General features: G+C 42.9%; 1 protein-coding gene across 2 annotated transcripts in view; it reads left to right on the forward strand.

The window, feature by feature from the left end:
* The window catches only part of PARD3B (par-3 family cell polarity regulator beta), a 599,449-nt gene that overhangs the window by 137,346 nt on the left and 440,023 nt on the right, over positions 1 to 22,080 (forward strand). For both annotated transcript variants that reach the window (XM_081015796.1, XM_081015795.1), the window contains exon 4: positions 6,201 to 6,310. In XM_081015796.1, coding sequence (XP_080871922.1) covers positions 6,201 to 6,310 — 110 coding nt within the window. The remainder of the gene's footprint in view (positions 1 to 6,200; positions 6,311 to 22,080) is intronic.

A 22,080-nucleotide genomic window follows, 5' to 3' on the forward strand; every position in this document is an offset into this window, starting at 1 on the left:
ACCTCTTGGAATAATAGAAAAAGCATATTTTAATGAATATGTAAATTAAAAAAACAAAGTAAGATTTTAACAGGGTTGGTTTAAGATTTTGCCAAAGATGTTTCCATTCTTGAAATAATGCAGCTGAAACTGGAAGAAAGGTTTTTATATTCAGTGCTTTTTTTCTGGGGGTACGCAGCGGTACGCATACCCCTAAGCATTTTGTGAATCTAAGTTTGGCCTCATTGAGGGGCAGTATTTCAATATGAGTAGGAAAATGAGAGTAGGCCTAAATATTTTATTTTATTTTTTAGAAAAAAGCACTGTTTATATAATTAGCTTGGAAAGAGAATCAGGCCATTCCTTTAACATTAATGCTGCAAAGTGTTTTATGATTTCCCCCAAAATGAACATGATTCAGTCTACACACGCACTGCCTTCTCTTCCCAAGTATAAATCTAGTGGGTTGTATTAATTGCTAGACTTACTCAGAGTAGAAAAGGGACGCGGGTGGCACTGTGGGTTAAACCACAGGGCATAGGACTTGCTGATCGGAAGGTCGGTGGTTCAAATCAACAGGGTGAGCTCCTGTTGCTCAGTCCCTGCTCCTGCCCACCTAGCCATTCAAAAGACATCAAAGTGCAAGTAGATAAATAGGTACCATTCTGGCGGGAAGGTAAATGGCGTTTCCATGCGCTTCTCTGGTTCGCCAGAAGCGGCTTGGTCATGCTGGCCACATGACCCGGAAGCTGTACGCCGGCTCCCTTGGCCAATAAAGCGAGATGAGCGCCGCAACCCCAGAGTCGGTCACATCTGGACCTAATGTTCAGGGATACTGTTACCTTTACTCAGAGTAGAACCATTGATATAAATATCAATAACAACAACAACAAAACTCAACCGAACATCCTAAACAATATCACAGACCGAAAGCTGTTTAGCAGTTTTTGTAGATGGAGTCAGTCAGGGCCCTGCAATCCTCAGCTTTTGTAGTTGGAGTCATATAAAAGCAGCTTCAGCACCAGACATGCTCTGTAGCCTCCTGGCCTCCTGTTGTAGATTGGCAGGAACCATCTTCCTGTGCTTTAGCGCTGTTAAAACATCAGGCATGGGTTTGGCCAGCTAATTTCAGTGGGTCTTTTTGTAAGTAGAACTTAGTTGGATGAACCCGAGTTGTTCCAGCTGATTGGTCTAGTTGTCCTTGTCCTTGAGCCTAAGCATTGGATCTCTGACTTGGCTGCATAGCGCAATGTGACATAATGAGTGCTGAATAATTAAAACACAAGCTGAAAAAGAAAATTAGGCTGCATAGAAAGCAGGATTTATTCTGGCAATTAAAAAAAAAAAGTTTGTCAAGTGTTTAGTACTTGGCACTGAAGGGGTAATTAGAGCTGGCATCAACCCCAGTTCCTCCATTAGAAAAGGAAGCTCAAGCGGTACATTGCATTCCTTGGTCTCTGCCACGCTAAACTTTTTAGCATCATTTCTTACTAATAGGGAAGAGTCTCAAGAGGCAGAAGGTGTGCCTGCAAGTTGGAAAACTTAGGGGGGAATAATAAAATGCAATGGTTTGGCCAAAATCTGCTCCTTGGTATAAGAACTCAGTTTCCTTTTTCATCCACACCCAGCAAATACAATATTTAGCCTACAAATTATACTGTCGAGCAGTGCTTCCCAACTGGTGGTTCATGTAACTCACCCAGGGTGTGATGGCCTGGGAATTGGATTCAGAGGCTGAACTTGAGGAATCCCCGCCTCCAGGACCAGCTGAGTCGGGGCTAGGGCTTGAACCTGAAGGGCCCTCACCTGTGCCAGATCCTCAGAAGCAGACACCAGCTGAATCTGCTCTGGCTCCTGAGGTGATGGAGGACCCATTGCCTGCAGGTGCTCCACTCTCAGCCCCGTCAGGGGAAGGTGAGGTTGTCTCTGGGTCCAGTAATCCTCCAGCTCTCCTGAGCTGCAGAGGCTCAGGGCAGAAAGGCGGAGGGAACTAAGTTCCCGCAGGAGGAGTGCTTGCCTCCAGGCCAGGAGAGGCGAGTCACCTGTGGACCGGGGCCGCCCTATGCCTCAGAGGAGATAAAGGCCAGCCCACCCAGTCCCAGGTTGTGGGAGCAACATTGTTGGTAGTCTGTGCCTGCCTGCACCCTGTCCTGCTCTTCTGCTAGGGTTCCTGACCTCCCCCGACTTCTTGTCTTGGACCCCGCTTCAGCCTTGATGGACAGCCCCCATACCACACCCTCGACCTTGGACTGGACTCGGACCACGCTGCATGGTAACCCCCCGGGACCAGCACACAGGGGCTCCGTGGCGCGTTCCCATCAACTGTCTGGGGAACCCTGCTTTGCGGGAGCATGATGTTGCTTGGGTCACGTGACTCACACCGGAAGACGTGTGGCACAGTTTCGCCCTGGGACACCTTGGAGGGCATAGCGGCACCGTTCACATAGCAAAAACTACCATAAATATATCAACAGTTTCTAAAGTAGGGGTTCCATGGCTTGGCTTTTGAAAAACAGGCGGTCTGCGGTACGTAGCTAATTGGGAACTGCTGTCATAGAGGAAAGGGATAGCATTTGCTTGGTCAACCTGCCATTGGCATCCAAACGACACATGTAAAACAAAGAAAATGGGTAGGGCTAGGGACAAAATCATTTTCTTATAATTGAGAGCTGCTTGAACTGAGTTTAGCGGGTACTTGATAAGAGTGTCGAGTAAACTTTAACTTAGGCTGCAATCCTATACCCACCTAACCTGGAAGTAAGCAACACTGAATTTGACGGGTCTTAGTTCTGTGTAGATATGGACTACTGCAATGTGCTCTACGTGGGGCTACCTTTGAAGGTGGCTCGGAATCTGCAATTAATCCAGAATGCGGCAGCTAGACTGGTGACTGGGAGTGGCCACCGAGACCATATAGCACTGGTCCTGAGAGGCCTGCTTTGGCTCCCAGTATGTTTCCGAGCATAATACAAAGTGTTGGTGCTGACCTTTAAAGCCCTAAACAGCCTCGGCCCAGTATACCTGAAGGTGCGTCTCCACCCCCACCGTTCAGCCCGGACACTGAGGTCCGGCTCTGAAGGCCTTCTGGTAGTTCCCTCACTGTGAGAAGTGAGGCTACAGGGAACCAAGCAGAGGGCCTTCTCGGTAGTGGTGGCTGCCCTGTGAAACACCCTCCCATCGGATGTCGAGGCAATAAGCAACTTATCTTACTTTCAAAAGACATCTGAAGGCAGCCCTGTTTAGGGAAGTTTTTAATGTTTAATGCTGTATTGTGTTTTTAATATTCTGTTGGGAGCCACCCAGAGTGGCTGGGGAAACCAGATTGCACTGGCTGTCACATGCCACAATAGGCAAGTATTGATGCTCATTTGCTGCCAGTTACATCTTCCCCGGTGTGAGCAGAAGAAGCAAGCCTGAAAGCCACATTTAAGCTTGTGTTTCTATTACATCAGGGACGCAGGTGGTGCTGTGGGTTAAACCACAGAGCCTAGGACTTGCCTATCAGAAGGTTGGTGGTTCGAATCCCCGTGACGGGGTGAGCTCCTGTTGCTTAGTTCCTTCTCCTGCCAACCTAGCAGTTTGAAAGCACGTCAAAGTGCAAGTAGATAAATAGGTACCACTCCGGTGGGAAGGTAAACAGCATTTCCATGCGCTGCTCTGGTTTGCCAGAAGTGGCTTAGTCATGCTGGCTACATGACCTGGAAGCTGTACGCTGGCTCCCTCGGCCAGTAAAGCGAGATGAGTGCTGCAACCCCAGAGTTGGCCGCGACTGGACCTAATGGTCAGGGGTCCCTTTACCTTTACCTTTACCTTCCATTACATCCAAAACAAGGTTTGTGGTTTGTTGATCCATAAGAAGCTGTGATCTATAAGCCAAAAACAAACCATGGTTTAAGGCTCACTGGCACTTGTGGCTTGTTAGGGGGCAACAAACCACAGTCAAGGGTTCAGATGTAGTGGAAAGCCAAGATTAATTGCGTCATCTTGGTTTGTTTCTCCCACTCTAGGAGAATGAAGTGGAAGTGATTGGGCAATGCACACTATCTTGCTGATTGATCTCAGTGAACTAATGACAGGGCAGAAGCCAACTGGAATTTGGAACCTCTGTATTGATGATCAAACATTTTTTATCAGCGAGCCAATCTGAATGCGTTTTCTCAAGAGTGTATTTCAAACACACACACTTGCACACATAAACCTGCACATTTTTATTATACGTATATCATGCCAAATTCCAAATTCACGTACATTTATTTGCGTCTATATTAGTCAAAAATAGAACACTGCATTTTTAAATCCTCTAGCTAATACAGCAGATGCGTTCCGGTTTCATAAAACTACTTCCAGTTGTTTGTAAGTGATAGAAAATCATTTTGGGCCAATTAGCGTTCATTCTTGGCACTACTCCAAGGGTAAATTAATTTTGGAAATAGTTGAAAAGCGGTAGTTGAAAAGTGGGGGGGGGGATTCATTTCTAGTGTTTTAAGTTAAGTTTTTTAATTAAAAAAAAATCACCACATTTACCACATTAGACAGAAGAAAGACTAGTCCCCCCCCCTTTAACTTCACAAGACTTCAGCTGACACAGCATGGTAGCTGCTTTTCTGAATTATCTGAAGTTTTTTGGCTGGTCTTGAAGATGAATGACATTTAGAGTACATTGGGAATGATAAAAGTACAAACGAATTTGAGGACCTGTTGGAGATATGCTACAGTAGTTTAAAATGTCTTTTATTGCATACGGTAATCCAAGCTATGGCTTATAGGGATTGTGTGGGCTCCCACAAGAGGACCTTACAGCTGAGAGCCAGTGTGGTGTAGTGGTTAAGAGCGGTAGTCTCGTAATCTGGTGAACCGGGTTCGCTTCCCCGCTCCTCCACACGCAGCTGCTGGGTGACCTTGGGCCAGTCACACTTCTCTGAAGTCCCTCAGCCTCACTCACCTCACAGAGTGTTTGTTGTGGGGGAGGAAGGGAAAGGAGAATGTTAGCCGCTTTGAGACTCCTTCGGGTAATGATAAAGCGGGATAGCAAATCCAAGCACAAACCGCGTCGGACGTTCGGCTTCCAAAAAAGTCCGCAAACCAGAACACTCACTTCCGGGTTTGTGGCGTCCGGGAGCCAAAACGTTCAAGCCACAAGGCGTTCGAGAACCAAGGTACGACTGTATACAAATTATCAAAATGGTATCAAAGTTGTACAATTTTTTTTTTTAAAAAAAAAGGTTTAAAAAAGGGCTATACGCAGAAAAGGTATCTATCTTCATTTGCTTGTTTTTACTTTTACCCTAAAAATGAAGCTTCCTGGGCAGGCATTAAATTCAAACAGTATTTGTTTATAATAACAAATATTTTACCCCATTTCTGGATATTCCTATTTCCCTTTTAATGCACACGGTTACCAGGTTCCATTGATTCAACACCTCTGCATACTTTCCCTAATCCTTCTGTACAGTGGTTAGATTGATCACATTACACTGCTCCAACATTTTCTCAATTTCTATTTAACTTATTTGGTTTCTGTGTATTCTTCCATGCTTTGGTATACATACTACTTTGCAATAATCCCAAACACAATGGTAGCTTAGCCAATTGCAAACACAAAACTGTGGTAATTCAGGAACTGTTGGAGGACTCCTAAGAAGTTCTGATTTTCTTTTTCTTTTTTAAATAATTTTTTATTAAGTTTTCCATTCAACAATCCAATCATATCACATTAGTTATTCCAAATTGTACCAATACATATCATAAAGTCCAAATATTTTGCCAAATTTTAAATTTTTGTTGGGGGTTCCCATGTTTCAAGTTCAGTAAGGGTCCAATCATCTCATATTTCTGCTGCTTTTGATGTTCACAAGTCCCATCTTCCAATGTTCTTGTTGTTATCGTTTTTCTTCTTAATAACCTCTGAGTTGTTTCCACAGGCGAGTTAGAAGCAAGCATTATTATGTTTTATTATGTTCTGATTTTCTGTGAGTTGTAGAGAGGAGTTAGGTCCAGATTGGTCCCCAATTCTATTGCATACTGAACAACAACAACAACAACAACCAGTTTCACTTCCCCTGCTAACTGCTGTATTGGTTTTTAGCATGTCCCCTGATCAGTTTTGTTTTGTACTGGTGATGTGAAGAAGCAGAATAACTTTAGAATGTATGCAGGAAATGTTGCAATCAATTAAATTCCTAGTGCCATATTTCTATCCTTCATTTTGCTTTTGTCTTCAGGGACACCACTGTTGGTGAGAAGGAGCAGTGATCCTGCCCTAGGCCCACCTGTCGAATTTGCTGCTGGAGCTTTGAATACCAATGAACATGCTCTGAAGACATCTGTGACAGTAGGTATCTTGTGCTTCTGAATTCTGTTACCATTGTTCCTAGTAATATCAGACTACTTAGAAATTAATATTAATTAGCAGCAGGTAGTAGCTTGTTCCAAAGAATCACAGGAAGAGTTCCACTTGAACCCGGGTGGACAACCTTTTTGGCCTTGAGTGGGTGGGCAGTTGGGGGCCAATGACTGTGGCTGGAGCCAATGATTGGCATGGTCTGGGTAAATGGTGAGTGTGGCTTTTCGTACTAGGTCAAGGGGGCTCCTTGCTCCACCTTCGACAGCAGCCCTCCATGCTCTCGGAAATGATCCACCTGAGGAGTTGGGAGGGGGATCTCCCACAGCATATGTGATTGTTATGACTATCGGGTGGTTGCTTGAGAGCACACATTTTCCCTTGCTTTTTAGGAGGGAAAAAGTGTGTCCTATAGAGCGAAAAATACGGTAGTTATTAGGCAAACACAATTCTCATGATGAAACACAATACAGTAGAAGACTGGCTTGCTTTTAACTCTCTTGTTTCCCTCTCTTGAATGAATGTGTGTGTCTGTTAGGTTGCCATTTTTAGCACTGTGCAGAACCCAGACCGGTGCTGCATTTAACAGCAACCACAATCACATGAGATACAAAAATGCAGACTCTTTCACTGCATAATGTGTGATTATTTAAATTCGATGTGAGGAAACTTTGGCCCTCCAGATGTTGTCGGACTACTTCCATGACCATTGGCCTTGTTGTACTTCAGCAATGCCTTCAGGGCCAAGGGTTTCGCACACTTGATAAAAACGACAAAACTAATAAATCCTCTGATTATTTCTTACATTAGTGATATGCGGCAATTGTGTTAGCCTCAAGTACAGGATCCGATTGGGACTCCTAAGATACATGTATGGGTTTTTTTTAAGGAGCCATCATTTGAGCCCCCTATGTATGATATGGAAAATGCCCGTGTAATATTTGTGTATTCGCAGCAACAAAAAGGTCGTATGAACTGTAAAGTCTCTTTTTTTCATGCATACACCCAGACCCATGGGTTTTCTCACCCGTGATGCAGTTCTGTTGCACTCACAGTTGTTGAAGCTAAGCACGTCTGTCCCTGTAGTCTGTCTGGGCTTGGAAATTCCCTGGAAAACATGCAAGCCACCGAGTTCCTTGGGGAACGAGGGGAGCGTTAAATACAATACAGTTACAAAATGGGAGGCTCATTGCTTAATAGCATTGAATTCATGCCAAATTATTTGACTTGGTTTATATGCAACTTTCTGAAGGTGTTAACCAGCTCTTACTGTTACATTTAATCTTTGATAGCAGTCGGGACAAAGCAGGTGAGGAATGATTGCAATAATAATATGGATGTCTTTTATAACTTATTTCATTGGTTCTAACTGGCATGAGTGTTATAAATCCAGATATTGAAAGACGCCCATGCTGTCCATCCACTATAAGTGAGATTATTTTTTTCTGTATAAAGCTATTAAATATTGGAGTTGATATTTATGGAAAATTCCATTGGAATGTAGGATTCGTGGTTTGACTTGGCTTTCTCTTTGCAAAACTGAAGGTTTTCCCATGAAATTGGAAGTATTTACTAATGTAGCTTGTACACACCTGTTTCCTAGAACAAATATGGACAGAAATCAAAGAGTCATAATGAACTCATTAATATACATCTTCTACATTAAGCTGAGCTTGGAGTATGGTTAATTAATATTGCACTGTTAGGCCACACCACCAGGAAGATGCTTGAAGGAGACACAGGATTTAGATTTAGTTCAAAGAGAAAAGTACAGTAAAGGTTAGGATTCCCTGTATAGATGTTTCAGGGGAAAACAACCCAGATCTGAGAGAATGAGCCATGGGCCTTTTGCAAGTTCTATAACCAAGCTGATGAAAGAATTATATGCAGAACATGCAATTCATATTTCCATCACAGAAGCTCAGTATGCTTTCCTGTGTTGTAAAAATTCTGAGCATAAGACCAGATATGTGTATCGCTTTAAGTGAAATAAAGGTAGAATACTTTGATGTATGTGGTTTGCTGAATAAGGGAGTGATTGCATTGGTTAATCTTTTGTTTTTTAAAAAAATTATTAGAAATTTCAACACAATAGTTTTAACAAAAATACATTATCCACATTGTCCCCCCTCCATTTTTCCCTCCCCCCCAAACAGAAAACCCCACCACCCGCCCAACCCCCGGACTTCCCTCAGCTCCTTTCTCTGGTTTCTCAACACCTCTTTCTATCTGCATGTTATAAAATTGTAAAGATCCTCAAATTATCTATCTATATATTACAATAAAGAGTTTGTGAATGTTAATTCAAAACCTGTCAAAGAGTCCAGTTCATTTTGTTGCTTCTTCAGATATTTCATAAAAGGGTCCCATTCGTCTTTGAAATCACCGTTATCCTTGTCACGTAGTTTGTGTGTCAGTTTTGCCAATTCCGCATAGTCCATCAGTTTTTCTTGCCACAGTTCTTTCGTCGGGATTTCCTCATTCTTCCATCCTTATGCTATTAAGACTCTTGCTGCCATTGTCTCATACATAAAAATATTTTTTTGATTTCTTTGGCAGGTCTTTTCCCAAAATCCCTAATAAGAAAGCTTCGGGCTTTTTCACAAATGTTAAATGAAACATTTTCTTTAACTCATTATATATCATTTCCCAAAACATTTTAATTTTACTGCAATCCCACCACATATGATAAAAAGTCCCTTCTTTTTCCTTACATTTCCAACATAGGTTTGAGCCAGTTTTATACATTTTCCCTAATTGTACTGGTGTTATGTACCATCTGTGGTTAATCATTTTTAAGAAGAGTTTCATGGTGTCGTGCTGTAGCTCAGTGAGCCATAATAGGCAGAAGGACGGATGTGTGGACACTTTGCTTTAGCAGAATTTGTCTATAGTGAATAATATGTTACCTAGTTTATTTTATATCTGACATACACAATCACAAATAATTAATTGGAAAATGAAATGGCACATGATCTAAATTCATAATGTAGGCTGTGTAAATGTAGGCTTGGAAGAAATGAACAATTTACTGAACACATTTACCAAAAGGATGTTGTGTTCCAGCAAGAAGAGCTTTCTATCTAGTCTTCCAAATTCAACAAGATTGTTTTATTGCAATTAATAAAAGTCAGGTCTGGTGTTGCCCTGAAGTATGAACTAAATATTGCTTCAGTTAACTTGAACATGTCGATGGATTAAGTAGTATTTCCTTACAGTTAATGATTTAGAAGGTTGTAATAAATGTACAAGGGACGCGGGTGGCGCTGTGGGTTAAACCACAGAGCCTAGGACTTGCTGATCAGAAGGTCGGTGATTCAAATCCCCGTGATGGGGTGAGCTCCCGTTGCTCGGTCCCTACTCCTGCCAACCTAGCAGTTTGAAAGCACGTCAAAGTGCAAGTAGATAAATAGGTACTGCTCCAACGGGAAGGTAAACGGCGTTTCCGTGCGTTGTTCTGGTTTGCCAGGAGCGGCTTAGTCATGCTGGCCATATGACCCGGAAGCTGTACACCGGCTCCCTCGGCCAATAAAGCGAGATGAGCACCGCAACCCCAGAGTCGGTCACGACTGGACCTAATGGTCAGGGGTCCCTTTACCTTTTACCTAATAAATGTACTAATTTTAAAGCTCAAGCCAATGATGTGAGATAGTTATGAATATTCGTATGTATAATATATAAGCTCAAATACGTGGCCATAAGTAGGTGTTTTATTGCCACTTACAGAACCACTATTGGTCAAATGAGTTGCATAAAAAAGGAAAGAGGAAGAAGAAATGAAATGAAAATACCTTCCATTGTTGAGAGTTTGGAACAAATATTGTTGAGGACAGTGGCCTCAACCTCAGACCTTTTTCTGTTTACACTTTACCATGTGACTTTTTCTCTTCATAAGACAATTTGTATGTACAGCATGCGTGTTTGCATTGGATGAACCACGAGTGGAAGTAAAATAGCAACTAGTTCAGTTCTGCCAGAGCTTATGTAAGAGTTAAGATATTTGGATTGCTTTTCTGTTTTCTCCCACAAGATATAGAATAGGCGTTTCTTGAATGGTGATCTACTTGCACATCTAAGGTGAGCATTTTTGGATTCAGCACAAGATATAAATGTTGGTTCAGAAGTTTTGTCTAGGTGCTTTATTGATTTGTAGCAAGATCACTCTACACTTTAGAATATGTTGCAACAATATGTAGCAAGCTCTGATAGCTCCACCTACTAGGAATTTAGACATAAATTATGCATATCAAAATTGGTTCCCTTTTATGCATTGTGGGTATATAATTTGTAATTTGGAAAAAGGTGGTTCATACTTAATCAGAAGCTTTTTATGTTTCATGTTCTTGCTTTTAAAAAGAAAAAGAACAAAGGTCAAGCCTCCGGTTCTTATACGGCTAATTGTAATTTTAAAGTATTAGCTATTGTGATTTAAGTGTTTTAACATTAGCATAATAGTATGATGTACTAGGCCAATTGATACCATTGTACATAATTTCATATGGCTGGGTTCATTTGGAGATGAAACAATGTTGCAATTCAAAAGATTATATTTGAGCTAAAGCGATATCAATCACTTATCCACTAACACACACACACACACACACACACACACACACACACGGTATGTTTCAAAAAAGTGCAGAGTAAATTACCTTTTAAATAGCACTATTTAATTTTTAAACCATTAAATCACACATACGGATGGAGTGTTTCTTGACCCAGAGAATTAATAGTTACAGAATGTGTACTTCCAGCTGTTCAATTAGGCCATGGTTGTGAGAGTGAAATATTATGCGCCTCTGTGTTTTCAAAATGATCTCTCTCTTGCTAGGATTTTTTTATTTTATTTTTTGCGCTGTTCTTCTTTTGCTCTGCTCAGATTGGAAAGTTTTGCATCCTTGCCCATGTATTCCTAATTAAATTCAAAGATGTGCGCAGAATGTTATGTCCTTGACAGAGACGTTACATTATATTACAAAATGTAGTTGTATGCCTAGCTGTAATTAATGAATTATGTAGACGCCTTCTATGCTTAATTTGTAGTTGTATGATGTTAAAATCAAGGCTGCATCTTTGAGATGCAGCTTGGCTTCCCCTTGACAATTTAAATAATGAATTTAAGGATTGAGTAAAATAGTTAAGGCTCCCTTCTTACGATACGCTGGTGGTATAGGAGGGGCTGTTGAAACCATGGTGTGAAAAGCTCATCTTGCAGCTCCTCCCAAGAAAGGAGGCAACAGTGTTGTGTAGGAAGCCAATGAGTTGATACCTCCCCTATGGGCTGGTCCACCTCATGATAAATCAGATCCTCTTAATTGAGGGGCCGCTGGGAGTCTTCTTGGCCTTGAGCTGCAATACACCCGCCTACCCACCCTCCCTCTTCTTTAGGTGTGTCTTTGGCCTTGCTATGGACTTTGGTTGGTCGCCCGTTTTGGATCGGGGGCCCGGTAGGGATTTTTTCATTTGGCAGATTGGCACTGGCCTCTTGGTTTTCTCCTTTGTTGTTGTTTAGTCGTTTAGTTGTGGCTGACTCTTTGTGACCTTATGGGCCAGAGCACTCCTGTCTTCCACTGCCTCCCGCACTTTGGTCAAACTCATGCTGGTAGCTTCAAGAACACTGTCCAACTATCTCGTACTCTGTGGTCCCCTTCTCCTTGAGCCCTCAATATCTTGCCCAACATCAGGGTCTTTTCCAGGGAGTCTTCTCTTCTCATGAGGTGGCCAAAGTCTTGGAGCCTCAGCTTCAGGATTTGTCCTTCCAGTGAGCACTCAGGGCTGATTTCCTTAAGAATGGAGAAGTTTGATCCTCTTGCAGTCCATGGGACTCTCAAGAGTCTCCTCCAGCACCAGAATTCAAAAGCATCAATTCTTTGGCGATCAGCCTTCTTTATGGTCCAGCTCTCACTTCGATACATCACTACTGGGAAAACCATAGCTTTAACTATACGGACCAAGATTAGTCTGATTCAAATGTACCAGCAGAACCTATCCAGGGCTTCTGTCAGTGAGTTTGCACCTCGTAACAATTGTCTCAACTTTGTAAGGTTTGGTGGTTAGGCGTTGGATTAGTGACGTGGGGGGGAGGTGCGGTTATCACCTGCTCCTCCACGATCAACGGTATTCCGTTAAAGGAATCCAGGGGCCTAGATTTTGTCCGAAGTCCGCGGAGGAGCCACTGCGAGCCCCAGGGTAGAGCTCAAGTCGATCGCCATCGACCCAGCTCCCTCTTCAGGTGGTTACCCTTATCAAGGGTAAGGAGTCAGTTATAGTTTTGGGTTCCAGTGCCTAAGCCAATACCTCTCAGATTCTGTATTCAATAAAGTTGTGGCCAAAATTTGCCCGTTAACATTTAAACTTAATTCATGTGTCGTTGTGCCCTTATTACCTGTGTATGTGTGTGTGTGGCCTTGACACGCAACTCTGATAGCAGAGAAAGAGCTCAGTGCAGTTATACCTAGGTTATCAATCGGAACAAAATCAAAAAATTCCTTCCAGTAGCACTTTAAAGGCCAACTAAGTTTGTTACTTAGTTACCAGTGGTTACTTAGGTTAGAATGGAGGCTTTGGTCTGACATTCTGTTGGGGACCAGTTGCAAGCTCTTTGCATCTCATAATAAAGTACAGTGGTACCTCGGGTTAAGAACTTAATTTGTTCTGGAGGTCTGTTCTTAACCTGAAACTGTTCTTAACCTGAAGCACCACTTTAGCTAATGGGGTCTCCTGCACCGCTGCTGCACCGCCGCTGTACGATTTCTGTTCTCATCCTGAAGCAAAGTTCTTAACCCGAGGTAATATTTCTGGGTTAGCGGAGTCTGTAACCTGAAGCGTATGTAACCTGAAGCGTATGTAACCCAAGGTACCACTGTACAGTGGTACCTTGGTTCTCAAACGCCTTGGTACTCAAACAACTTGGAACCCAAACACTGCAAAGTCGGAAGTAAGTGTTTCGGTTTGCAAACATTTTTCGGAAGCCAAACATACTCCGTTTTGAGTGCCACGCTTCCGTTTTGAGCGTTACGCTGAGGTCTGTCTGTCTTTGCTATTTATTTTGCGTTTTTGTGGCTCTCGTTTCCTGTTTTTTGTGGAACCCAGCTCAGCTACTGATTGATTGATTGATTGTGTGACTGCAGTACATTGTTTATTGCTTTCATTTTATAGATCAACGGTCTCGTTTGATAGTATAAAATTCATGTTAAATTGCTGTTTTAGGGGTTCTTAAAAGTCTGGAACGAATTAATCCATTTTACATTACTCTCTGTGGGAAAGCATGCCTTGGTTTTCGAACGGAATTCCGGCATGAATTAAATTTGAGAACCAAGGTACCACTGTACACACCAGTTCTCATCATTTAACAGGCAATTTCTGGCTTGATTGTAACTTGGCGATAACTTGGGCACCTTAAACTTTTGCTGTCTATCTCCAGACACAAATGAATTCTTCTAACCTAGGATCCAAGTTTAGGAGGACCAAGGAGTAGACCAGGGGATGGATCATTTGCTCCTGAACTCCTGGACGGTTTTTAGTTTTCCAAGGAGGAGGTCTGCTCCCAAGTATAAATGAACCAGAATGCACTGTGGCCACATCAGCAGAGGTCTTCTTCTTCTTCTTCTTCTTCTTCTTCTTCTTCTTCTTCTTCGCCTTTATTTAGCACTCAACAATAACATACCAATCAACAATAGCTAAAACAGCAATTCGCCATTCAGAAGAAGAAGAAGAAGAAGAAGAGTTTGGATTTGATATCCCGCCTTTCACTCCCCTTCAGGAGTCTCAAAGCGGCTAACATTCTCCTTTCCCTTTCTCCCCCACAACAAACACTCTGTGAGGTGAGTGGGGCTGAGAGACTTCAAAGAAGTGTGACTGGCCCAAGGTCACCCAGCAGCTGCACGTGGAGGAGCAGGGAATCGAACCCGGTTCACCAGATTACGAGACTACCACTCTTAACCACTACACCACACTGGCTACAGCTAACCATCCTTAACAATACATAACATTACAAAATGTCGCAACAACTAGATCAACATTCCATAGGTTTTTTTTTCTGTATCTCTTTTACATAACAAAAATAGATAAAGAAAAAAGAAAGAAAATAAGAGGAAAAAAGAAAGGAGAAAGAAAACGAAAAGAAACAAAAAAGGAAAGATCAAGAGAAAAATAGATTTGACTTCCGATTAGACTCATTGTACTGTTGTTCCAATTATTGTTTTACACACAGTTTCAAATTACCATTTTATTTTCTTTGTTCTTGTCAAAAGAAAGTTGTTATCTGTACTTTTTATTTTACAAGAATCATTCAAGTTCTGCCAGGAGATTTTTGTTGTTGCAATAATTTTTCAAATGCTCTTTAAATGTTTTCCATTTTTGGAGCTGGGAGATGGAATAGGGTCTTGCTATGGAATAGGGGCTAGCAGAGGTCTTTTTACCCATCTTACAACATTTGGTGACTGTGTGAACGGATGAACACACGACTCCTCTAAATCTCTTTAGGAGACCTACGTTTGTTTCAGAACCTGTGAGCCCAAGAGGTGTATTTATTAGCTATCAAGCTTTCTTTTTCTTTCCTTTTTTTTTTTGGTTCTGCTTTTAAATACTATTTTGAAATGCATACATTTGCATTGAACAGAAGAACAGAGCCCTATGGGAATGAATGGAAGAGTTTTCTGTCATTTAGAAGGCCTGGCGTTTCTTTCCATAGCTGCTCATGTATGTTTAAATAGAATTCTGAATTAGATGAGTCAATTTAAAGAGAGAGAGAGAGAGAGATTAAAAAACCACAACAAACCCAAGCTCCCAAGTAGCTACTGTATGTATTTATGCTGTGGGAACATATATATAGAATACTTATAATCAGTGTGAGAGCTTGTCAGAGTGCTGCTTTTGATGTCTGATTAGATGATCACAGGGACATCTGGAGCGAGTTAGTTTTGGAGCTGTTGCTATGATGCCTTGCAGAAGCCAAAGTTATCTAGCTGTCTTAATCCACGGGGTGGGACATGGATGGGGGGGGAGGAGAATGTGCTTTCTAAAAAAGTTTTTAGACTTATTTATGATGCATAAATAAAGAAAAGGCTGCCAAGTTAACATACTACTGTGTTTCTTGTTCTTACGTGACCAGCTATGGGTGTGTGTCTTCTGCTATTCTAGATGGCAAAGATGCAGCGGATATGAAATTGCCGGCATTCCTGAAAAGGCAGTATTCAAAAAGGAGGATCTGTTATGACTTCAACATGTTGAACTCATTGGTTTGGGGACGTGGGGTAAAGTCAAATCAGGGAGAGATCAAAGCGTACTGCAATAGTTGACGTCCTTTCCATGACCTGCTTTCAGTTCAGTAATCTGTGCAGCACTTGTTTGAGTCTGTTTTTCCTGTTTTATTTGTTCTTTTGGCTGTTGGCTTAGTAGAAAAAAGAAGTAATAAAAGCAGGGGCAATTGCTTCAGGGTGACACATACTGAATAGGTAAATTTTTAGGGATCTTCTTTTGGCTGCTGTGTGTTATGACATCCCTTGTACAGTGGTACCTCAGGTGAAGTACTTAATTCGTTCCGGAGGTCCGTACTTAACCTGAAACTGTTCTTAACCTGAAGCACAACTTTAGCTAATGGGGCCTCCTGCTGTTGCCGCGCCGCCAGAGCTCAATTTCTGTTCTCATCCTGAAGCAAAGTTCTTAACCTGAAGCACTATTTCTGGGTTAGCGGAGTCTTTAACCTGAAGCGTATGTAACCTGAAGTGTATATAACCTGAGGTACCACTGTACTGGAGATTAATCTCTGCTGGGGGAAAGCTACGTAACTTGTAGTTTGTGAAGACCACTTGCAATCAACTCTGCATCTTCAGAATTCATAGTATTACAGCTCCATAGTTCAGCCCTTAACAGATTCAAGCGAATGAAAGTCGCTGGCTTAGTTAACTCAGTGAGGTCATAATTCCTCAGGTATCTTGCTTGACATAAATAACAACTATTATGGTATATTTGTGCTTCAACAACAAAGGCTGCATTTGCAACTTATATCAAAGATGTTATCTATTTTCATTTATTTCGTTAAATTTGTGTACCACTTGATTGTAAAAAAAACACAAAAACCCTCAAAGTGGTTTGCAAAAGATAAAACAGTAAAATCAATGGAAATTTGCAACCCTACTTGAAAACATAAATAAGTTAAAATACTAAAACTTTCTAAACATCTGGGTAGGCTTGTCTAAACAGGAATGTTTTAAGCAGGTTCCGGAAAGAATTCAGTTAAGGTGCCTGCTTCCTCTCAATAGGCAGGGAGTTCCAATGTTCCACTGCCACACTAAACAAGCGAGTTCTTACAAGTGCGGGTGTTATGTGGCACTATCTGCTGTAGTAGGGACGCGGGTGGCGCTATGGGTTAACCCAGAAGCTGTACGACGGCTCCCTCGGCCAATAAAGCAAGATGAGCGCTGCAACCCCAGAGTCGGTCACGACTGGACCTAATGGTCAGGGGTCCCTTTACCTATACCTTTATCTGCTGTAGTGCCAAAATGCTTGAAAGGGGCACATGTAGGGTAATCTACGTATATGTTAGAGACTATTCACGAAGTTGTGGTAAATGTTAGCATTTCAGCATTTGCCAGTAATCCATGTGTCTGTCGTTGACATTGCATGCAGATGTGGAAGTTGACAAGCTGGTTGGTTGCACAGGGTAAGAGCGACTACTGGTGGAGGGTGACCTCTGCCTTGTTGTTGTTGTTGTTTAGTCGTGTCCGACTCTTCGTGACCCCATGGACCAGAGCAGGTCAGGCACTCCTGTCTTCCACTGCCTCCCACAGTTTGGTCAGACTCATGCTGGTAGCTTCGAGAACACTGTCCAACCATCTCGTCCTCTGTCGCCCCCTTCTCCTTGTGCCCTCCATCTTTCCCAACATCAGGGTCTTTTCCAGGGAGTCTTCTCTTCTCATGAGGTGGCCAAAGTACTGGAGCCTCAGCTTCACGATCTGTCCCTCCAGTGAGCACTCAGGGCTGATTTCCTTAAGAATGAATAGGTTTGATCTTCTTGCAGTCCATGGGACTCTCACCCTCCCATATCCCCCAAAATCAGGACACTAGGAAGAAAAACATTGCCATCACCATCATGTGACTTTCATCGGACAGGGGAGCTTGGTAGCAGAGATCTGGTCCTCCTGCGGAAGGCTGGGGCGATGTAGCCACAGGAAGATGTGAGTCACCAAGTTTTCAATGCTAGGAATTGCATGTAGCCTGTACATCTGGGAAAAGAGATGGGAACTTCTATCACATATGGTGGACTTGTAGTAAAGTCAAAGCTTACTGGGACGTGGGTGGTGCTGTGGTCTAAACCACTGAGCCTAGGGCTTGTTGATCAGAAGGTTGGCAGTTCGAATCCCCGTTACGGGGTGAGCTCCCGTTGTTCGGTCCCTGCTCCTGCCCACCCAGCAGTTTGAAAGCATGAAGTGCAAGTAGATAAATAGGTACTGCTCCGGCAGGAAGGTAAACGGCATTTCGCCAGAAGCGGCTTAGTCATGCTTGCCACATGACCCGGAAAAACTGCGGACAAACATTGGGTCCCTTGGCCAGTAAAGCGAGATGAGCGCTGCAACCCCACAGTCGTTCGCGACTGGACTTAACTGTCAGGGGTCCCCCCCGCCCCCCCCAAAAGCTTACTGGGAAATGATATATAATGAGTTAAAGAAAATGTACAAAAGTACATTTGTTAAAAAAACAGAAGCATTATTATTGGGTATAGTAGGCGAAGAAATTCCAAAAAGAGATTAAAAAAACCTGTTTATGTATGCAACAACGGCAGCAAGGATTCTTTTAGCCCAAAAATGGAAGCAGCAGGAATTACCAACGATAGAAGAGTTGCAGTCGAAGATGATGGAATATGCAGAACTGGCTAAACTGACCGGGGAAATCCTAAACCAGCGTGATCAAGCTTTCCAAAAGATGAGAGTAAATTTGCACAATATTTGGAGGAAAATTGTAAACAATTAACAACGCTAGTAGGGTTGAATTAAATAGACTTGCAATGTTAATGATTAATACCTATTTATATTTATTTTAAAAAATTATTAAAATTGGAATGAGTTATTTGTAAATTGGAAGAGGTAGAAGTGCTATGGGATGCATACAGTTCTGTTCAGTGCTCCCTTTAAAGAATTTTTTTTTTTCTTGCATTCCACCTCTAAAAACTAGGTGTGTCTTATGGTCAGGTGTGTCTTATAGAACGAAAAATATGGTAATAAAAATATTCTGAAAAAGGAAAAAGATACAATCCCTCCTTAATAAAACTAGCGCTACCAGAAACGTTGAGCATTTATTTATTTATTTTGAATGTAGTTCCCAGCTGCGTATGGCACACGGCTGAACTTATTTTTAGAGGGTGCTACTTCGCATGGCATCATATCCGAATCATGCCTCTCTAATGCCTTGCAAAGTAAGGCAGATTGAGCGTGGCACCTTTTCCTGCTTCAATTTTACATAGTTGTCAGATGCTGAAAGTGCTTTGAAGTAGAGAGATAAACAAAGAGCTAAAACGAAATTAAAAGGAACACAAACAGCATTTCATCTTGGTGCTTTTGAAATAATAATCTGAATGGCTATAGTCGTCTCGTGCCAGTGTAGTAAGTCTGCAAACATTATCCGATCAATCTAAATTGAGTTACTGTATATGCAGTAAGCAGAAACAGGTGGAAATTAGTTTATCTATACCAGACTCTTTCTGTTTGCTTTGAACATTGCAACATAAACTAGATTTTTTTTTTTTACTTTATTAGGTTTTTTTCCATTCTCTCCTTCCCACCAGCCTTCAGATGGGAGGTGACAGAATGTGTTACAGAGCTGTCCTAGCTCTAAAGGAGAAAATGTTGCAAAGGTGCAATGCAAATATGCAGTCTGCTCCAGATATCACAGGAGAATGGAGACCTAATAAGTAAAAAAAATAAATGGAGGGTTGCTATTACAAATAGGAAATATAAAAACAGTTATCTTAGTTCTGCTTATAGTAAGGAACCTGATATCTCCACTATTTTCATCTTTGTAACTATAGCCCAGCATTGGCTTAGAATATTCCTTGTCAGTTCTGCAGCCATTGGATTATGAAGTCTTACAGAGATGCTGTCTGAGGGGGTAATGATGTTTTGGAGAACTTCAGAGACTGCAATGTCTGTTCGTGATGTGTACAGGAATGCTCATGTTCTAAACATTCAGAGGTCTTCACGGGCAGATTCTCATCTGTTAGGAAATTTGTAAGCTCTCGCCTTCTGTAAAATTTTATATATATATATATATATATATATATATATATATATACACACACCTTAAGGCTTACACAGGTTCATTAATAGACTGGTGGGAAGTTTGGGGGCAGGTCTTGTAGGACAATGCACATAAGAAGTGATGTGGCTTCCTGTATGCACATCTGTGCTGGTCCCGGGGGGAAGGTTACCATTGGCGTAGTCAAAGTCCGGTCCCGGGTCACTAGTCTGGAAACAGTTCACAAGGAGCGAGGCGAGGTCCGAAGCAGGAAGCCGAGCGGGGACAGGAACACTAGCAGGTCAGGTCTGGGTCCGGGCAGGAGCAGGTACTCAACGATGTTGCTCCCACAACCTGGGACCGGGCTGACTGGCCTTTATCTTCTCTGTGGCCAGGGGCGGCCCCGGCCCCCAGGAGACCCGCCTCTCCCGGCCTTAAGGCGAGCACTCCTCCTGGGAGAAACCAGTTCCCTCCACCTCTCTGCCCTAAGCCTCTGCAGTTCAGGAGAGGCTGGGGAGTTACTGGACCCAGGGGGAGACTCACCTTCCTCTGGCAGGGCCGGGAGAAGCGCACCTGTAGGCACTGTGTCCTTAATCACCTCCGGAGCTAGAGTGGAATCACCTGGTGCCTGCTCCTGAGGATCCGGCACAGGTGCAGGCACTTCAGATCCAAGGCCCCGCCCCGCCCCAGCTCAGCCGGCCCTGGAGGCAGGGACTCTTGTGCAGGCTGGGGTTCCTCCGGTTCAGCCTCTGAATCGGATTCCCAGGCCATCACAACATCATTTTCACAGGTAAGGTAAAGGACCCCTGGATGGTTAAATCCAGTCGAAGGCAATTATGGGGTTGTGACGCTCATCTTGCTTCCAGGCCGAGGGAGCCGGCATTTGTCCGCAGACACCTTTCTGGGTCATGTGGCCATCATGACTAAACCGCTTCTGGCGCAATGGGACACCGTGAGGGAAACCAGAGCGCACGGAAACGCTGTTTACCTTCCCGCCAGAGCGGTACCTATTTATCTACTTGCACTGGCGTGCTTTTGGACTGCTAGGTAGGCAGGAGCTGGGACAGAACAACGGGAGCTCACCCCGTTGCAGGGATTCGAACCGCCGACCTTCTGATCGGGAAGCCCAATGTGATGCTGCAGAATTGGGGTTTCTGGATTACACATGAAGAACGTGGTGGCAAATGAACAGAATCTTCAGGCCTTCTCCTATACACTGAAGTATACCGTGGTAATTCTGTGCCATGAGCATGGCAGCAATTAAAAAAAGTAAAGGACCCCTGACAGTTAAGTCCAGTCGTGAACGACTCTGGGGCTTGCAGCACTCATCTCGCTTTACTGGCCGAGGGAGCCAACGTTTGTCCGCAGACAGTTTTTCCGGGTCATGACTAAGCCGCTTCTGGAGAACCAGAGCAGCGCACGGAAACGCCGTTTACCTTCCTGCCGGAGTGGTACCTATTTATCTACTTGCACTTTGACGTGCTTTCGAACTGCTAGGTGGGCAGGAGCAGGGACCGAACAATGGGAGCTCACCCCGTCGCGGGGATTCGAACCGCTGACCTTCCGATCAGCAAGCCCTAGGCTCAGTGGTTTAGACCACAGCGCCACCCGCGTCCATTTTAGGGTGGAGTATTGGCAGCAATACTCCACCCTAAAATGTAACGGGGAGACGTTGATAACCCACCCCCTTAAAAATGGAAACAAATTATCATCTTACAAAATAAGTTTTGTTTCGAGAGCAATGCATTAGTGCACTATACTTCTTGTTCTGATGGGGAACAGGGCATTGAAACATAGTTTTCCTCCAGTCCCTACCCTTCGCCAACAAGGTGTTATTATTGAAGTTATTGACCACAGTTAATACTAGGTAGGATGAAATGGAATTTGAAATGATCTGGTTAATAATCCCTCATTAGGATGGAGCTGATTTAGTACAAACTGCAATTAAAGCCTAAGTTGACATAGCTCTTAACTGCAGTTAGAGGGATTCACTTTGGAGAAGACTGGAAAGGAAGAGTGTGCATGTTTTTTTTCTCATGACCTGCTTCAAGTATCTCAACTCAGGTTGATATTCTCAGCTTTCCATCTATTTTAACCCTGTTTGCTGGAATTGCTGAAGAAGCAGCCCTCCTTTTTTTCACATTCCAGCAGAACACCCCCTGACTCATTATGTTTTAGGTGTATACCTTAAAATGTAAACAGTGATGTACATTCAGATTTTCCAGGGAGCCCTGGTTGGTTGACTTCAGTGGCTGAATTACCTTTGTATCTTGGGAAACAGCCCAGAGACAGTGAGCTGAGATTTACCCAGCAAAATTTTTCGCACAGTTGCTCTCATTCTTGCTTCAGAAAATAGTTTTTAGCAAAACCCAAGTTCAAGATTCATCATGTTATCTGTCATCATGAATGGTACAAATGATGTTTAGCAGCTTGCACTTATCTCAGTTTATTTAACTTTATCTGAGTGTTTCCAAATCAAAACAATTAGGCCGTGTGTTTAGAATAAGCCACAAGTTGGGGAAAGTCTCACA

The sequence above is a fragment of the Podarcis pityusensis genome, assembly GCF_964106645.2.
Source record: "Podarcis pityusensis genome assembly, chromosome: 1".
Taxonomy (NCBI): domain Eukaryota; kingdom Metazoa; phylum Chordata; class Lepidosauria; order Squamata; family Lacertidae; genus Podarcis; species Podarcis pityusensis.